Here is a 20,014-nt window from a genome sequence, read left to right on the forward strand (position 1 = left end):
CAGGTAACCGGAAGTATCATTTTCCACGCGCAAAGAACCTGGTATGTCGTCGTGCATCCATTGGTTTTGGGAATCATTGTATCCGTTGGAATACATGTCTGGATCGAATGGTAGCTGGGTGGGTGCACTGGAACGTTCTGATCGTTTGCACAGAGTGTTGGCGCTTAAAGTGGCTTTTAGTCGATCATGATTTTAAATTCAACCTGAATATTGATGAAGGGGTTGTCTAGCTGCCAAAAGAATGATTTACTTCCTCGAATTGTAAAAAATTCAAGTTATTCTACTGAAACGAGTGTTTGAAGGTCAAAAATTGCCTTTCTAATGCAGGTCGCTTTCTGTGGGTTAATAACGTTTTCTCTATATGTATAATAGAAGTATAGAAGAAGAATGTTTTTTCTAGTGGAAAAGTATTTAATGATGGAAAAATTTTGGTTGCCATACATTTCCATTTTTGGCCATATTCATATTGAATGTGTAGTATACACTGTAAATTTTCATCGGTCGATAAATGCTCCTGGCAAGTGTTAATATAATATTTTAATAAGTTGGAAAATTTTCTCATCACCAAATTCATAAAAGAAGTGACATCTATGAAGTTTTTAGTCAAACATAAATATTTTATCAAACAATAATTTTAATAGATGTCACTAGTAAAATTGGCTTTTTATCGTTTAATTGATGAAAATACATATGTAATCGTACTATAGATATATGAAGAATAACAATAAGTTATTCAATATGTATCTATGAATCGTACATATTCTTCAAATACTGATCAATACTCATAGTCAGTATATTTTTTGTAGAAAATATGTTGGTACTAACTCTCGTAAAACATTTATCCATTCCAAAACCTTCATACAGCATCGATATTTTTTTGATTTTTAAATGCTTTTTATTATATTCACAATACATCTTATATATATTTTAATAGCTACTGATCTACTGATCATTTTCTATTTTACAATTTTAATTTAATTTGGTTAGTAATCATAGTATTATATTATTCTAATGTTAATGTACAGCATAATTAGGATATAGCATGTAAAAGACAGTACTTTTTTTGCTTTTAGATGTTGGTTTATTTATCATCAATTACAAAAAATTACATGGATTTATGAAATAAGTATATATAAAACCGCCAAAGAAGACTTTTTCGATTATGAAGACTTCCAATGATTCGAATTCACATTTGTTTTCATCCGCTAATAGGTAGAATGCCTTCATGCGCAGTAATCTATAATCTAATGTTTTCAAAAATGTCAATTTCATTAAATAATATTATGTACATTTGGATGTGACGATTTTGCTCTGATTCATTTCATATGAAGTTCAAGCTTTATCTTTTTGTAAAATTATACAAGGAAATGTTGTGACTTTGAATGTCAACCTAAACTCAAATAATTTGAGTAGCGATTAGTACTCCAGTGTATTTTCGTCTTCCCATTAGTTTCACCATTGTCTTGTAACGTTAACTATTTTAACCAATTTTAATAATTCAAATATATAACCTTTTTGATATTCCAATGCCAAGACTCCAATTTGGGTTAATTCAAAATTGTATTGTTTTTATACCATATCACCGTTAAAAGAAAACATATATTAATTATTTTAAATGGCTAACCAAAAACTGGGAACAGTATTATTTGTTGTGAAGATGCTTGCAATATTTGTCATCACTCAAGCAGGTAAATTTAATATTTTTCTTTTTCCCACAAGTAAGATTTTCTTTTCAAGTATGAAAAACGTGAAATTCTTATTATCATTAATTTAGCACCCGTAATTATGAACACAGATAGTTTTTATTATTTGCTGATAATTCTTTTTTACTATGATTAATTCATTAGAACTAAATACATTTCCTATTTTTATGTCTATAAGTTTGTTTTGACCAGCAATATGGGTTGGTGGTTGCGTTAATGTTTAGCACCGAGAGATTATTATGTTATTATGTTAAGACTTGGATATTTGTGACTCCAAGTCGATCGTTTATTATCAGAGTTTGCCAATTTATCTGATTTTCATTGTTGAAACGGTTCCTCAAATTGACAAAAATCGTCCTACCCGCTGCACAAATATCTGAATTTGATTTATTTACAATATGTAAATAAATATGTACAAGTCTAAATCTATTAATAAATAAATAAATTAATTGTTAATTTCGTGTTCTTCAGCCTCTCGAAATACAGTGATTTGTGTAGTAAAAATGCTGCAATGTTTATAATTAATTATCTAGGAAGGCGGATGCTGTATATCTGACAGGCCTTCCCTGTATATATCTATATAAAAAATAAAATATGATAATCTTCACAAGTCTACAGTTGTTGTAGATAAAAATATAACACATGTATGTACATAGAACATATTGTTGCCTAGAGTTGGGTTGAGGATCCAAATGAAAGGCCAAAGTCGCTTCACAGCACGTATTGTATGATTCAGGATGTCCACGCACAGCCATCGCTCGTTCCAGAATGATCTGATATGGACTAAGTGCCTACTTATAAAGGGCAAGTTACTCACTACAGCTTCCCCGATCCGCTCGTTTCTCCAAGTTAGTCTCACGCTCTCGGGGTTCTATGAATTCTATCGACCACTTACAGTCTTCGGGGGGGGAATGCATTTTAGGCGGCGAATAATCCCCATAATGTTCGCACGTTCCAATATTTTTGAAACTATTAGTGTATTTTATACGAATTATCACTAGTCGTACTTAGATGTGTCAACATAAATATCAAAATACATATATTTTTTATTTTTTACAGAGCTATTACAGAAGCCTACAATTTCACACGAAGTTCGTCAATCTTTTCGTGTAGGTGACACATTGTCCTTAGGTTGTGAATCAAAATATTCGAGACGACAGCTAGATATGGCCTGGTATTCAGGTATATTAAAATTGAAATTTATTTATATTTTCCATGCAAAAATAAATATTCTTGAAAGTGGAATTATTATTTCAAAGATCTGAGCATCACCTACATTACTATTTACATAGCCTCACGCTGCATTTACACGAGGCCAATTTTTAAGACTTTAAACCAAGCCAATATTGGCCTCGTGTATTGTCTTGGAACGCCTATTTACACGAGGCCAATATTGGCTTACTGGAATGTCTTAAAAATTGGCCTCGTATAAATGCAGAATTACTCTTAAAAGCAATAAATTTTATTATTTTAGATGATGTCATAGTAACTGGTCTAAAATATTCGCTAAAGACTTCAAGAATATATAGAAATAATTCTACGAGAGTAACGTTTAATATAAGAAAAATTATTACAGAGAATGATTTAGGACGCACCTTTACATGTGTTACTAATCAAAACGAAACAATGGAAACTCAAAATAATACAATTGAACCGATCGACGTTAAATGTAAAAATAAATTGAAACATGTTTTGATTACTTTAAAAATGATTAATGATGATTAATGAAATTTAACTTTGCCATTTTTACAGTTAAGCCGATTTCTTCGAGTGATCACATACAGATTTACGGAATAAAAGTAGGAAATAATGCCCCGATTAATATCACTATTCGTGCAAATCCAAAACCAACAATCGAGTGGATTATAGACAATGAACGTATTAATGAAACAAAATATGAAAGATTTCGAATGGCTCCAATTAAACCACTTGTAAGTTTTAATTCCAGTCAAATATAAAATACATATCAAAATATAAATGTGTATATTTTTATAGAATAGGGGATTTTACCGTGTAATTCTATCGATTTTGTCGATACAAGAAGAAGATACTAATATAGCTTTTGTACTTACAGCAAGTAATGAATACGGTAATACTACTTTCAAAATAATGATCAGCACTTTGGAAGAACCAAAAAGTAAAATATTTAGAATATTTGTAATTCACATATTAAATTGAATGAATTATACTAGTGGAATGATGATTTTTTTTCAATTTTAGATTTTGGGTTGCTTGAGATTATATGTATCGCTTCAGGAATTTCGATTTTGCTATTAATTTTAGTTGCTGTTTACATAAGATGTAAACAGAATAAAAAAAAGAAGCCCGTCTTAAAAGTGAGATTTCAATTTAAATAACCTATGATAGGTTTTATTACCTGCATCAATTGTCATATAAAAATGCGGTCTCCGTGACGAGCCGGAATGTTAAATTACAGAAAACGCAAATATCGGAAGGCAAATATCGAAAATCGAAAGATCTTAAGTCGAAAGATCAAAAAAAAGGGTGCATGGTAAACGGTACATACTCACGTACATACTCACTTAATTTGCGCGAGCAGAATACAACAGGAACAAGAGGAACAGGCTTTTCCTCCCGTATTAATGTGCGCGCGCAGAATACGGGAGGAAAAGCCTGTTCCTCTTGTTCCTGTTGTACCCTGCTCGCGCAAATTAAGTGAGTATGTACCGTTTACCATGCACCCTTTTTTTTTGATCTTTCGATTTTCGATATTTGTGTTTTCTGTAATTTAACATTCTGGCTCGTCACGTAGACCCATAAAAATGGTATAGATTTATATGAAGATTAGCTTAACACTTACATATGTATTTATATATAGATACATACAATTATAAATGTGTACAATATAATACATAAATACTAAAATTAATGTTTTTTTATATGTATTTTAAATTTATATTATAAAAAAAATTTGATGTATAAAAAAGATTGTTTTTTTTTATTTGAACCGGGTAGTATCTTTCCTTTCTCCTCGAAATATTATTATGTAACATAATTATTAGTCACTTGAACTAAAATAGGGTTCGGTGATTATTCCGCAAAAAGCGATCTCGCGCAAGTCACTAAAATCTCGGAACATCGAGATCGAGATCGAGATTTTAGTGACTTGCGCGAAATCACATTTTGCGGAATAATCCGTTTACCCTAAAATAGTATATCAACGTCAATTTACGCTAAAATAATATGTCAATAGTAAACACGAGTGAAATCAAAAACACCAAAGGTGTTTTTGACTTTAAACGGTGTTTTAAAAAGGTGTTTTTTACTTTTTGTAACTTTAAAATCTAGCCAATTTAGCGTTTTCTTTTTACAAACCTCTTCTATGTTTGACATCGCTCGTTCGTTTGACAACATTTGGATTTGATATCCTACATTCTTCCGATCGTTTTGAAACTTTGCCATTTTTTAGATACCTCCTTTACGTTTTCATACTTTGCCATATTGCTCATTTTGGTCATCAATATAAGTAAACTAGTGTTAGACCCGTTGATTTCAACGGGTGGTTTCGAAAAGGAATTGAAACTCGAATAAAAATAAAGTTAAAGATATTGAATCGACTGGTTTCGGAAAGAAATTGATGCACGAATTACGAATGACAAATTACGAAGTGATTACGAATTACGAATTACATTTTGTGTATCGCCGACGCCTCCGGCACCCCGGGGCCTTCGCCCCCGGCACTTCCGTCGCTCCGAGGCCTTCGGCCCCAGCGCCGCCGACGCCTCCGGCGCCCGCAGGGCACCCAGCGCCCCCGATGCCTTCGGCACCCCGGGGGCTTCGCCCCCAGCGCCGCCGACGCCTCCGGCGCCCCCAATGCTTTCGGCTTCGCCCCCAGCGCCCCCGATGCCTCCGGCACCCCGGGGGCTTCGCCCCCAGCGCCGCCGGCGCCTCCGGCGCCCCCAATGCCTTCGGCACCCCGGGGGCTTTGCCCCCAGCGCCCCCGATGCCTCCGGCACCCCGGGGGCTTCGCCCCCAGCGCCCCCGATGCCTCCGGCGCCCCCAGCGCCCCCAATGCCTTCGGCACCCGGGGCCTGAAAAAACTGGGAAACTGAAAAACTGAAAAAATGAAAAAAATGAAAAAACTGAAAAAATGAAAAAAATGAAAAAACTGAAAAAATGAAAAAAATAAAAAAACTGAAAAAATGAAAAAAATGAAAAAACTGATAAAATGAAAAAAATGAAAAAACTGAAAAAATGAAAAAAATGAAAAAACTGAAAAAATGAAAAAAATGAAAAAAACTGAAAAACTGAAAAAAATGGAAAAACTGAAAAACTGAAAAAAATGAAAAAAATGAAAAATGTGAAAAAAAAATAAATTTGTTCCCCATACTGGTTGATTCATCATGTTCGGCGAGAGTTAGGACACACACACACACCCACACACACACCCACACACACACAGATTACCGTCTTTATATATATGATGGAGCCTCCGCCATTACGATAGAGATAAAATATCGTATAAGAAGCATTTCAGGTCCAAAGATTTTTAATCTCGGTGGCAGTTGGTAGTCATTAATTTTATACATACATAGATGACGGTAGTAAAAAAAATTATTGGTGTTTTTATTCAAAATAATAATTTTATATACAAATTATACAAGAGGTATGTTTTTAAAAAACTTTTTTTTTATTACTTCATAACCAATACGATAATGGGAACATTGTTACATAGAATAATTACTAAAAAGCTACACAAAGTAATATTTATCATATGAAAAGAAAATTATTTATAGAACCAATATATAATATTTTATTCTAAGTAAAAATATAAATAATTAGATTGTTTTATTGATCATTATATTTTTATATGTTTTTTAATTTTTCATTCTATAGGCCATGATTCATGCTTCTTAGGTTGAGTGGAGTCGATGAAAAAACGTCAGCGAGGTGACAGTTCTCGCTGTCGTACATTCGTTTGACAATTTCATGGAAAAATGATTAAATAACACTGTAATTCCGGTATTTTTGGATTTAAAAAGTTTCAGTTCTTCGTCACGCGTTTTACAGCTGCTTTTCATCCTCGAATGAAAGGTAAAATAATTAAAACCGGAATTTAAGTTGTTCACAAATAAAAACATTTATAGCTCACAATTCGTATCATTAACAACTATGTTTATAACAAGAATAACATACGTATAATAGTTACAATCATAATACCGACCAATTCGAATAATAAATCGTTCAGTACATTTGTATCAAATTGATCATTTCAGAGTTGTCGTCGATAGTGTTTTCATTTCATACAAACTAAAGTTCTGTTTGTAAGATGTTTCTTCGGTCGTTCGTATTCATCAAATACTTGAGATGCAATGCTGGAAGAATTACGGCATCCAATGCAGAACAAGTGACAGTTTTAGGAGTAAATTGCAACTACAGGTTCTTTTCCATTTTATCGTCTCGCAAGTGTGACGATAATGCATTCTTCAAAAGAGATTACAACCTCCATGACAGATCGCTGTTGCGAATTTTGATGTTCAGCAATGTCGTGAGCGACTCGAAAATTCCCAATGATAAGGAATCCGGAGACGATTCGTCCAAAGGGATTACATCGAAGTCTAATTCCGTCGATGAATATACTGACACTGATAATAAGATTATGAATAAAATACCAAAGACCGATCTAACTCAAATCAATGTTGTCAAAGAATTGGAATTTAAATCGAATGGTAAAAAGTTAATTTTAGAAGCCACTGCAGACAAAAACTCAAACATTACCAACATTGTGCTAAAGAAAGAAACAGTTTCGCCAGAAAATAGTACACCTCAAGGTCAGTAGATTAATTATACATGCTTTTTTAATTTGACATGTTTCTTGTCAAATTGCATTATAAACTGTATCTGAAATGATATTGAAAAGTGTATTGTTTACAATTTCAGTTTCAAAAAGGTTAAGAGTCGATTTAACAGCATCATCCCTCGAACGTAACTTTATAACACCAGTACGAGCAATGTCCGATTTTCTGCTGAAACCATCGGATCTTGATACATTACCAAAAACAAAACGTCGATCTCCATATGAACTCGAACCTCCCATAACAGTATTTTGGAGGCGAGACGTAGAAGCTAAAGCCACCGAAGTGTGGGGCAGCCGGGAAAATCTCAAAAAAGAACTCCTCCGTAAAGAGATTGAACACCGAAGATACCAGCAGAGTAAAGTGTAGTCCGTCGTATGATTCTTTGCCTCGTTTTCAATTGTTTTAATGTTTTTGCTTTTGTAGATGTGTTTACCGTCAAGCGACGTCTGAGGGATTATCGGCGTGAAATTAGCAACAATACAATAAATGAAACTAAGGAAGCGGGATTGTCGAGTCGCTCTGGCCGAGTTGTTTTAACGGCCGTAGCTATGTGAGTCCAATATTCACATTAAGTTGTACTACATTTATGAAGTTTGGTAAAGGAATATACCGATTAGAACGCTCGGTGGAGATCAAGTGACTTTTCTCTTGCGTGATAACACCGAGCAACCAAAAATCATGTTTTTTACTTACCGGAGCAGAGATTTATCAATCTTTACTGAGTTTGACCCACTGAATTCGAATATGTTGTAAAAAATTTGTTGCCTTACTCGCTTAAGAGGGCTGTACACCCGAAACCTTAATTTTGTTACCGTTCCTTTCTTCGATATATATATTGAGTGTATGTATATATTGAGTGAATGCGACAATATATATCAATATATATATTGAGTGAATGCGACAGTTGCGCTTCTACCAGATAAAACGTATTTTAAATTGACAAAATCGAGGTTTCGTATTCTCCTATTTTCTCCTCCAAAACTGGACCAATTTTTAAAAAAATTTCATCATCGGTATGAGGAAGATACTTTCTGTGCATCTATCGGCGTATTTTTTTTTAAATCGAGCGTTTAATAAGCACGCTGGACTCGTTTCGTGGGTGTAAAAAAGAGGCGATTTTATAGATGTTTGGCGGCTCCTAGCTCCTATAAAAAATAATTAATCAAAAAAATAAAACGATAGATGCACCCCAATGGTAGATATCCATAGCATATTAAAAAATTATTTCTCTAGTGCCATAATTGAGGAAGGGAGAAGTATAGTACGTTTGTATGGACAAGGCGCTGCTGTTCAGCCCTCTTAAGAGATATACGAGTATATGAGCGTTTCAAAAATAATCTGTAAAAATAGCCCATTATTTTAACGCTCATAAACTCAAAGAAGTATGGAACGCTGTATGCTCGGCATATTGAGGAAAGACAGGAAGCGGAACACGTGGGTGAGAAGTATGACAAGGGTAGTGGACATAGTGGATAGAGTAAAGAGATTGAAATGACAATGGGTGGGCCACTTGGATAGAAGAATGGGCCTGAGAGAAAAGGGTAAAAGGAAGATCGCAGGGAAGATAGGTAGACGAAATTAGGAAAATGTGGGGTGAGATGGATAAGAGTTGTGCAAAACAGACGACTGGAAGCGTGTTGGAGAAGCCTTCTTTCAGCAGTGGATGGTAAGCGACTATAGATGATGGCGATCTCTTAAACGAGAGAAAGTTGACAAAAATCATTGTCATATTCGAATTTAATGGGTCAAACTTAGTAAAGATTGATAAGTTTCCGCTCCGGTAATTTTTTTTGTTGCTCAGTGTAATCATTAAAGCCTGGATAACCAGCGTGCCGTTCATTGTTCGAATGTTGTAAATGCATTGTTAAAGGTTTGCCGAACCTTTTTACAAAGCATTTACAACAATTGAACAATGAGCGGCGCGTTTTGGGTCCGTACTCTAGTAATCATTGTTTAGTAACTTAATGTTACATACATTATTTTTATAATTGAAACTTGTAGTTCAATTAGTGGGTTTTTTTTAACAATGCGTTCGGTTTTATAATACAAATATTATTATATTTTATTTTTACAGAAATGGTAGTAATTTTTTATTTAAACTATTCGCCTGGTTGTATACGGGATCTCACAGCATGTTTTCGGAATGTATCCACTCATTGGCTGATACTATTAATCAATTGATTCTCGCATATGGCATCCACAAATCTGATCAGGTAAATTTTAAATACTCATTCAGTTTTTTTTTAGATTTTTGCGAGACGGGTGTTTCATTTTTTTATCTACATATGTAGATAAAGAAACGAAATTTGTCGTCACCTGGTTGAACCCTATGTTATTTCATCGACATCCATGAGCCGAATCAATATTTATTCTTTTAGGAAGCTGATACTTATCATCCATATGGTTATTCAAACATGCGATACGTGGCTTCCCTTATATCAGGAGTCGGGATATTCTGTGTTGGAACCGGACTCTCATACTATCACGGCGTTATGGGATTGCTTAATCCGCATCCAATGGAGTCCTTTTATTATGTAAATGAAAAAATAGTATGTTTATATCACACAATATTGTATCGAGTTATTAAACTATTGGTATATTTCTAGGCTTATTTTATACTTGGTGGTGCTATTGTTTCCGAGGGTGCCACATTGTTGGTGGCTATAAATGCAATTAAAAAGGGTGCTAAAGAGGCCGATATGCCTTTCAAAGAATATGGTAATATTGTGAATGAATGAATTTCATTTGAAATGTCCGATCTTTTGCTGATTTTGTTATCATTTTGCAGTTTTGCGTGGTTCTGACCCGTCTGTAAATGTTGTTTTACTGGAAGATATGGCTGCTGTCGGAGGGGTGGCCGTAGCTGCCGGTTTTATGGGTCTCTCTTCGTTGACTGGAAACCCACAGTGGGATGCGTGCGGCAGTTTGTTTGTTGGAACGATTCTCGGCGGCGTGGCTTCGTTTATAATATTGACTAATGTCGGTGCTCTGGTCGGCAGGTATATTACTGTTTGGGTTGTGATTTTGTGAAAAATTCTGACTTGGTACACTTCAATATTGTTCTGTTTGGTTAGATCAATTCCGCAAGAGCATTTGGACAAGATAAATTCTGATTTGGAGGCCGATATAATGGTCCGAGCGATACATGACGTTAAGGGGATTGACATGGGTTCAAATTTAGTCAGATATAAAGTATGAAACGTGTTGTTTTTATATTATAACTTTTTTAAATTTAATATGTGATATATTATTTGTATAATGATTTCAGGCAGAGCTCGATTTTGATGGTCGAGAATTAACTAGAGCTTATTTGGATAAGCAAGATCTCAACGGTCTCTTAGAGGTTTGTATTTGTATGTGTAGAATGTAGGCCGTCACAAAAGTGATAGTTCTAATACTATATCAGGCCTAATCTTAGACGAAAACTTGTGGTAAATAGCTTTTTAGGATCAGGCCTGTGTTAGGTGTCTTTCTTAGAATATATGTTTTACTTTTGATCAAAATGGGAATTTATGTACTTTAATTTTTAGGAAATTAAGAAGCTACAAACTCTCGATGAGCTCGAAGGTTTCATGTTGAAGCATGGTGAAAATATTGTTGATATGATGGGTGGAGAAATTGATAGGATCGAATTGAAATTAAGGGTACATTTATTGCAATTTATACTTTCGTGATATGATGTATATGTATGTTATATATTTCGTGTTTAAATAATGCGTGTTTTAATTTTTTCAGAAACGCTTTCCATATTTGAGGCACTGCGATTTAGAGATTTTGTAAATATGTAATAAGTTTTGTTCCTATTTGTAGAATTTGTTAGCATGCAATATTTTAATAAATGTAAATGTTACATAGTTCAAATGTTAATAAAAACTATTTATTAGTACAATGGAAGTCAATAATTTCAATAGCTGACGATTTAAATGTGTTTTCAAAGTAAATGAGATTGTATTTAAATTTGATTATGAATCTTGGACAATACTGTTTATTACTACAATACATGTGTATTTTTATAGCTTGCATTATTAACATCTGAAGATTTTACGCATACTATGTATATATATTTTATTATAATGTTTTAAACATGTAATTCACTTGGTAAATTTTGTACAATGATACGAACGAAGTTCGAAACTAACGATGTACTTACACGTGTGGTAATGTTTACGGCAGCAAACAGATGGTTAGTAGTTTACCACTAGACTTTTTGGTTTTGTAGTCAGCTCTATACATATTGGTTACACGCTAAAAATTGTAATTTGTATAAATGTGATATTAATAATTGTGTATTTCTTATTTTAAGGAAGTGTATGATACATAATTTTGTATAAATCTGAATGCGTTAAGTTTGAATCGATTTGATCTTTTTATATATATATATGTTGGTAATATGTGTATAAAAAATAGTTTTACATTCTGTAAATTTTTTCATGCAATAGTTTTAATCTGAATAGGGTTATTATTTATTTTTATGTATATTTTTGGATTTATGTAATTGTGTACAATTTATAAACTTTTTCAGGCAATTTTTACTTTTTCTGTTCAGTCAATGTTTCTCAACAAAAAAAGTGAAATTGTAGCAATGTAGATCTGACTTTATTTTTTGAAATGAACAAAATCCATCTTATTTCTTCTGATTGTGTCTTAAATTAAATAGTACTTTACATATTCAATATTTATAATGTTTCATTTATGTATGTCTAACATTGTGGATTTGGTATACATTTTATGAACTATATTCCAAGAATAAACTGTTGAATTTAACGAGTTCATTATTTTATCGAAATACATCATAGGCACATAGTTTTAATATATTGAATAGTTTTATTTATTTTATATAAAATTTACATAAACAGACGTTAATAAACAAGGTTTTAGATCAAACTTCAACCAATAAAAATTTCTTAATCTCTATATCTAATATATATGCATATTATATCGTATCACAATATTTTTTTGAAATGACATATTTCAATAAATACAAATTTGATTTAGGAAAAACATTTTCAACTTATAACAAAAGTTTGAGGCTAATTAGTATATATATAATACATATACAATTTAGTGATTTTTAATAAAGACAATTACGTATTTCACTGGTTAAGCCATCACTAAATTCTGTACAACTTGATTTGTATTAATAACATTTTTTATGTTTCCTATTAAAATATTTATATCAACATGAACATGTAATAAAAATCACTAAAATTTGTTGAATTTAGTGGCCTTGAAAATATCAATATCACAATAAAATTAATAATCTTAAAACTAAATACACACAAATATCAATATAAACCTTCCAGAATACAATTATATATTCTAATTTCTTTTGAAAACTTCAAAATACGAATAAAAAGGTAAGATTATCTTTGGTAAATACAATAAACACACTCTAAAATAATTTTATACAATATACATATGTATGTATGTACTTAAAAGGTAACGAGTATATTTCTTTGATTATAAAAATTATCAAATAGAATATAATAAAATTCGAGAGAAAACAAGGCTATCACGATGAAAGTGATAGTGAAATTTAAGGCAGGCCTACTAATTGAATTTTCAGTAAATATTGTAAATCTGACAAGCCTTCAACTGATCGATCAATAGCGTATATTGCAACTTCTGATTTGCATTGACTGTTCTTTTTTATCTTGCATTGGACCTGACGTTTGATATGAACTGCCACTTGCCAAATTGCAAATCAGATGTTTGTATATGACATCCATATAAATAGTTAAAAGCAATCGTTTGGATGTTTTGAGTCTGATTAACTACATATATGATGCTAGGCCTGATATCGAATAAATCGCGACAGCCTCAAACAGAGACACAGGTGCTTACATCTAACAAAACATAAAATAATGATACTGTGTAATAATTTACTATTCCATCATCAGTCTTGCCCGTAATTAGTATCTCATTCACCGTCTGTTCAGTCGAAACCACAACGCTCCAGCCGTTGTAATGTGCATAATTATGCCAAGCCCGATAACCAAACTCAAATTGCCCCAAATGTCGATGTCGACGATGTCCATCTCTTTCAGGAATTTGCTCGGGGTTTCGTAGTGACAATATTTGATACCATCACCGATGCAATCGAGTTTATCTCGAGCCATTCCATAAACGCTGTATACCAGACTGTGGAATCCAGCTCTGAAGTAGGAAAAGTGGAACAGCCAACGGAATATGACCGGCGTGTCCATGAGTCGAATGCAGAAACCGAATACTGAAAATAGCACCGCCAACACTGGCCCAATGAAGACGGCAATCTGAAAACGGATGCATTAGCAGAAACTTCATGTTGTTGAATGTGAAATACAACAATGATTTATGTACCTTGACTGGAGTAGTAGCTCCTATGAAGTAGCCCCACGATTGAGCGCAAAGACTAGTCGATATGGCGATCAGAAAGAAGTAGCACAATCTAAAGTCTACCAACAAATTACCAGTCATCACATAGCTTATAGAGATGTAAGTCGCACAGCACAGTATCTAAAATTAGTTGATACATTAGATTTCGAACTACTTTGAGTTGAATTGTTAAATGGGAAGAGACATACTTGAAAAGGAATTTCAATTGCTAGCGTTGATATAATGAATGGTCCTAATTTATACCATCTGTTGAAATGCTCTCGTTTCAGTATCTCCATCTCTAACGGAACTAAAATGATTTTATATAAAATTTTTAAAAGAAAAGCTTTAATTTATAGTACATCATGCAATCGTGTTGTACAAAAACTTACATTGTAACGTAACAGACATTTTTCCAGTATACACCACCAATAACAATGTTCCATATAAATATACGTAATTTGCCAAAACGGTTTCAGAATTTTGGCCCACGTTATGGTATAGATAACCAAACAGGATTCCAATACAGAAATGTGCCAAAAACCTCCACAGATTAAGACCCTGAAATGCAATGATTCATCATTGTTTATTTAGATACAAACATATGTGTATATTTTTATTTCATTTTATTATACATCAATTAATAAAGCACACTCGTCTAACAGATTGCTCCAAAGTGACGAGAGTGCTAAAAATATTAAGAAAGGACAAAAGGAAAAAAGTACATGAAATACAAGTAAAAATACATAAATAAAGAAAAGAAAAATAAATAAACATGACAAAGAAAAATAAATAGAAATTCTTAACTGATCAAACTAACTCAACCGTTCTAATTGGTCGCGACTACTGTAACTTAGGAAGTGGTGCAGAAAATGACGAGAGATGTGACAAATGTCAATGGCACCATCCAGTGAATTTAAGAAACGGAGGCCACGAGGAATTGGAGAATAACTATAAGCCACAGTTCTAGCCAGAGGAGTGTGAAAAAGGGGTCGGTGGCGGGTCCATATCACACTATCCGGAGCATGAAGGTCCAAATCAACCAGGATAGACGGACATGAGATAAGGCCTCTAAATATGGAAAACAAGAACTTGATGAGGGCAACACTCCTCCTGTGTTCAAGAGAAGTGTAGCTGACCATACCCATGACGAATTGTGAAGGAAATAAATATGGGTAAATCCCATATTGCTCCTTATAAAGCAGTCGAAGAAAGCGTCTTTGGATAAGTTCAAGTTTGATAGATAGAGATTTAGTGGAGGGATTCCAGATCATAGACGCGTATTCCAAGATACTCCTAACTAGAGCGTTGTACAGCAGCCTCAAAACAGTGGGATTATGGAAGTGTCGAGAATTACGAAAGGCAAACCCAAGCATTCGTGAGGCAGAGTCAATATGATCAGAGAAATTTAGGTCACTCTGAAATGCAACCCCAAGATATAGCCAGCAGTATGGCTCGGTGGTTGCCTTTATGTTTAGCACTGAGAGATTACTGGGTTCGATTCCGTGCTAATGTCTAATACTGCTGGTTAGACTTGGATATTTGTGACTCCAAATCGATCGTTTCTTATCAAAATTTGCCAATTTATCTGATTTTCATTGTTGAAACGGTTCCTCAAATTGGCAAAAATCATCCTACCCGCTGTGACAAATATCTGAATTTGATTTATGTACAACATTTAAAAAGTTATGTACAATTCTAAATCCATAGATATCTCAATCGATTAATTAATTAATTGTTAATTTCGTGTTCTTCTCTCGAAATAGCGATTTATGTAGAAAAAGTGCTGCAATGTTTGTAATTAATTATCTAGGAAGGCGCATTTGAGTCTACCTGTTAGGCCTTTCTGGTATATATCTATGTAAAATAAAATAATATAAAATGCACTATATAATACATTTTATGTATACCAGGAAGGACCAATGTGCCTTCCTGGTCAATTACAAACATCGTAGAGACATCTATAGATAAATTTGCATTTTTGCAGCAATTTTTTTTATAAATTGCCGAATTTCTACTTTCTGAAAAACTTTAAATTTGCGAGAAATGGGACAGGGTTGCCAATTTGTTGGAACCGTTTGTTTCGATGATATCAGATAAATTGGCAAACTCTGATAGGAAACTATCGACTAATCGAAGAAACTATGGAGTCCCATATCCAAGGTCTGGCCAGCAGCACAGCCTGGGATTGAACCCGATGGTTGTATAAATTTCAAACGATCGACATACTTGATATTCAGATAGCTAAATGAAAACATACATAATTACGGCGAGCCGTAATCAAATTCCTTTTGTAAAGAAGCCACGTTTGTTGGAATTGATTGGCTGGTGGACTGCTTTGATCGACGATGGCGTCAAAATCTACCAGATTACTGCTAGTGCTGCTGTTCTTGGTGTCGTCCAACTCTTCACCATACATTATACTTTTCAAGTTATGATCTATAAATTAAACACACTCTATTATAAGTATAAAAAATACAACACAAATAAAATGTACCTCATAATACTAACCATCAGATTGAATGTATGACTGTTTCAATATCAGCGATTTACTATCTTCAGCAGCTTTAGTAGCCGCTTGGGATAACTCTTCAAAATTGACGTTCGTTTCATCAATTCCTATTTCAATCACTGTAACGAATAGATGTGTTTATAATGTAACTATGTGATTAAGATTCGTCTATGTGTTTAACATATGTAGAATATAATAAGCCTACAGAAATCAGCGGGATTGTGAAAGGGTGGACAGTTGAAACCTTGCGAGCTGAGGAATGGTAACAATTGTTTAACTGCCCCTCTATAAATACAATATCCATTGGCAAGAGAATATAGTTTATCAAACATTTCAAATATCAATGCTGAAGGTTGATGTATGGTGCATATGATGGTACGTCCCTCTTGAGAGAGACGTTTCAGTAGTGAAACGCACTGGGAACAAGATGAACTGTCTAATCCACTGAAATACACAGTTGTTGTTAGTAGTTTGAAGTTCTTATTATATATGTAGTTCTTATTGACATGAAAATAGTTACGTAGTAGGTTCATCTAAGAAGAGCACGGGTGGGTTTGATAACAATTCTAATGCTACAGCAAGTCTTTTACGTTGACCTCCGGATAGTTTGCCGGTTAATACTTTTCCACACTTCTCCAATCCGAGCATTGATAATGTTTCTTCGACCTGAAAGATATTTGTAATGCTATTAAAATAAGTACAGTATATTTATGGGGAATTTGATTCATTAAAAGTTTTATTTACTTGTTTAATTTTTTGGCTTTCGCTAATGGAATATCCTAATTTTAAGTGAGCTGCTACTGTCATGGCTTCTAAAACAGTTAAGTAAGGTCTTGAATTATCATCTTGTTGGATATATTTGGATAGCCTCTGGAAACGGAGTGGCTCCCCAGAAGTACGCTCCACGCCATTTACAAACACTTTACCAGACATTCCATTTGTACTGAAAAAAAAAAGAATTTAAAATACTTAGTTTTCAAGGAATAACTTGGACAGCAGACCAGATGGTTGCAAGTTGATTGCTGGGGCTAAGCTTCGGTGACTGGACTTTTGGACCAGTTCTTGTTTTATGATACATTACCATACAATTTACACATGTATAGTAAATAATATAATGAGAAACGTATTTCAACTAAAAATTAAAACTTTAATAATTTATATATGTAATACAATGATAAGAAATCTAGGCTAAACGAAAACTAGACTATATAAATAATATACATACGTAATCTTACTATGTGGTCTTCAAATTCATAAAAACAAATAAACTAAATAAATAATGTATAGCGTAAAGGTATAAAGAAAAGATTTATGAAATTAAAATTTTTCACACCGAAACTAATCAAATCGAGGAAAACTTTGTAATAGAAGATAAATAAATGATATAATATGTTTATTGGGTTTATCGATACATTTATTATTGGTGAGTTTTATAACGTTCCATATCCCATAAAAATATCAATCATAATTATTTATTTAATATACTTATGCTAATTACTAACTAGTCGTTTTACCCGGCTTCGCTCGGTATTTGTAATATAAACCACTTAAACATGGCTAATCTAATAGTAAACATTCTTAAACTAAAATGAAAAAAAGAATCGGGATTCGGAACTGAAATCTGAACCGAAATCGTTGTCATAGAAAATTTGATTTTTTCGATAACGTCACGGATTCTACGAAGCAAAACTTACATACATACATACAAAGTCTCTTTCGAAATTATATATTAGATTATAGTTTATAGGGAGAATCCATAAGCTTGGTAATGAAAGCGACTTTTTATACTCGATTTTGTTTTTTATTTGTTAATTTTCTTTTTATTATTTAAGGTATCACATACTGCTGTTTTTCTTCTGTATATTTTTTAATATAAAAGTAAAGTTGGGTTATTTGACTGTAAATAAAAAAAATTGGTACGAAATAAGTATCATAAAACGTGATTTTATAAAAAGAGAGTACCGATGATTACCCTAAATACAACCAATTAAAAATTAGTAAAAAAAAAACTAAATAAATACATATAAAGATAGACGCTTAGAAACAAAAGCTGAAAAGAGTATCGCACCAAATGTGTGCAAGGCTGAAAGAGGCGATATAATTGGGTCGTTCGATATCATGCAAAGTACCAGTAAGTCAGTCAAGGGGACAAAAGTTCACTGTCAATGTTGGACAGACATCAGCACATATCTCAAAAATGCGAGACGAAGGTCAGCCGATAAGTCGTTTGTTAACCCGTAAACACTCTGATGTGATTTTGTCTCACCATTACATTACAACATACAAATAAGTCGTACGTAAACAAAGTCCCGCCATTAGGAAGTGTCTGAGGATTAGTTCGAATCTCATCATCGCTTTACAGTCAACCGATAACGAAACTGTAACGGTCATCGACCGTTGACTCACAATCAAACATGACTAAGTGTTCAAATACAAATGAGAGGATTTTATCTAACACATATTATAGTTTCGGTTCAATGCTTTATTGTCGACCACTGTAAAAAGTGCTTGATTGAATGTGACAATCATTACTGTGGCTTGAATACTTGACAAAAACTGAAAGCGTTCATTAAAATGTAATCTTGCTGTGTTGGGAGTATGAAAGATTCAAAATTTACAATAAATCAATTAAAAACATAGAAAAACCTTGTAATAAGAAGAGGCTAGTAAAAATGAGGCAATTTCAACAAAGCATGAAGGCCATTTACTTAATCAACAAAGGAAATTGAAATATTTATTGCGATAAAGAACGTTCCACTAGAAATGAGCCAAACAGGCTATGAAATCTAAAAAAATAATAATAATAAGAGAGATCGGCTTTGAATTAGGAACAATGTCTACTGATTTTTTATTGGAATTCTTTATAAATAATTACACTGTTCGACACGAAAAATGGTTCAGAGACGAGATATGACTTTTCTTATAGATCTATGCCCAGTAAACACAAAAAAAAATATTCAACAACAATTAAAGGACGAAAACGTGAAATATCTACGTCAACAATACGACGTCGTAATAATACGACGACGTAATAAATCGATTCTTGGAAACAAGCCTGGCGATTTTTCGATCCACACGAGGGCCAAATTTTTTTTTAGTACCACTATTAGCTCGCCGATCGAGTGTGGGGTCGCAATCAGTCTCCAGATTTTGTTTTATTTTTCTAATAGACGCCCTACTAACACCCTCCATTGTCGCGATTTTGTTTTGAGAAAACTTTCCTGTATTTAATAATGATGTAATGCATGCAATTTTTTCATTAGAAAGATCTGATTTTCTACCCATCTAAAAAAATCCAATAAAAGTTTTACAAGCAATTTAAATCATAAAACAAAGTAAAATTTCGAGATATTAAATACCAACTTACCTTAGAAATATGATAAAGTTGCAGTAAAAGAGAAAAAAATACAGTGCTTTTCACAAAATAATGAATGATTTTAACGGAAACGCACGTCAATATTGAACAAAATTCAGACGCAAACCGATTTCAAACATCTTTCTTTTGTTTTTGAAGACCTTTTGAGGGATAATCCACCGATATTTTTTACTAGTGAATAGAGTTGCATTTAAGGATAAGATCACAAAAAAAATGAGGCCAAAAGTTCCCATAATGAGTTATTTACGAC

The 20,014-nt window shown here is 33.2% G+C and overlaps 2 protein-coding genes across 2 annotated transcripts in view; one reads left to right on the forward strand and one right to left on the reverse strand.

Moving 5' to 3' along the window:
* The first annotated feature begins 6,572 nt into the window (after nt 1-6,572).
* ZnT49B (solute carrier family 30 member 9) lies at nt 6,573-12,335 on the forward strand. Its single transcript, XM_077430361.1, has 12 exons — nt 6,573-6,758; nt 6,941-7,495; nt 7,605-7,877; nt 7,946-8,072; nt 9,597-9,735; nt 9,901-10,056; nt 10,129-10,240; nt 10,311-10,521; nt 10,597-10,714; nt 10,791-10,865; nt 11,053-11,166; nt 11,258-12,335. Exons 2-12 carry the CDS (start codon nt 6,994-6,996, stop codon nt 11,300-11,302), a joined length of 1,872 nt encoding a protein of 623 aa, XP_077286487.1. The 5' UTR covers nt 6,573-6,758; nt 6,941-6,993; the 3' UTR covers nt 11,303-12,335.
* Nucleotides 12,105-20,014, reverse strand: part of LOC143911483 (ATP-binding cassette subfamily G member 4) — a 35,374-nt gene continuing 27,464 nt past the window's right edge. The window contains exons 4-12 of the mRNA XM_077430360.1: nt 17,133-17,331; nt 16,909-17,054; nt 16,594-16,832; nt 16,388-16,507; nt 16,137-16,315; nt 14,269-14,437; nt 14,086-14,186; nt 13,862-14,017; nt 12,105-13,794 (exon numbers count right to left, since the gene is read on the reverse strand). Of these exons, the coding sequence (XP_077286486.1) occupies nt 13,447-13,794; nt 13,862-14,017; nt 14,086-14,186; nt 14,269-14,437; nt 16,137-16,315; nt 16,388-16,507; nt 16,594-16,832; nt 16,909-17,054; nt 17,133-17,331 (1,657 nt within the window). The 3' untranslated portion in view covers nt 12,105-13,446. The remainder of the gene's footprint in view (nt 13,795-13,861; nt 14,018-14,085; nt 14,187-14,268; nt 14,438-16,136; nt 16,316-16,387; nt 16,508-16,593; nt 16,833-16,908; nt 17,055-17,132; nt 17,332-20,014) is intronic.

Source organism: Arctopsyche grandis, chromosome 5, assembly GCF_051622035.1.
Source record: "Arctopsyche grandis isolate Sample6627 chromosome 5, ASM5162203v2, whole genome shotgun sequence".
Taxonomy (NCBI): Eukaryota; Metazoa; Arthropoda; class Insecta; order Trichoptera; family Hydropsychidae; genus Arctopsyche; species Arctopsyche grandis.

What these genes read in the sequence shown, in the direction of transcription:
- ZnT49B (XM_077430361.1), top strand. Translation starts at nt 6,994, where the DNA reads ATGTTTCTTCGGTCGTTCGTATTCATCAAATACTTGAGATGCAATGCT. An exon ending in TATGCCTTTCAAAGAATATG is followed by an intron (nt 10,241 to 10,310) that starts GTAATATTGTGA and finishes ATCATTTTGCAG; the next exon opens with TTTTGCGTGGTTCTGACCCG. An exon ending in GGATCGAATTGAAATTAAGG is followed by an intron (nt 11,167 to 11,257) that starts GTACATTTATTG and finishes TAATTTTTTCAG; the next exon opens with AAACGCTTTCCATATTTGAG.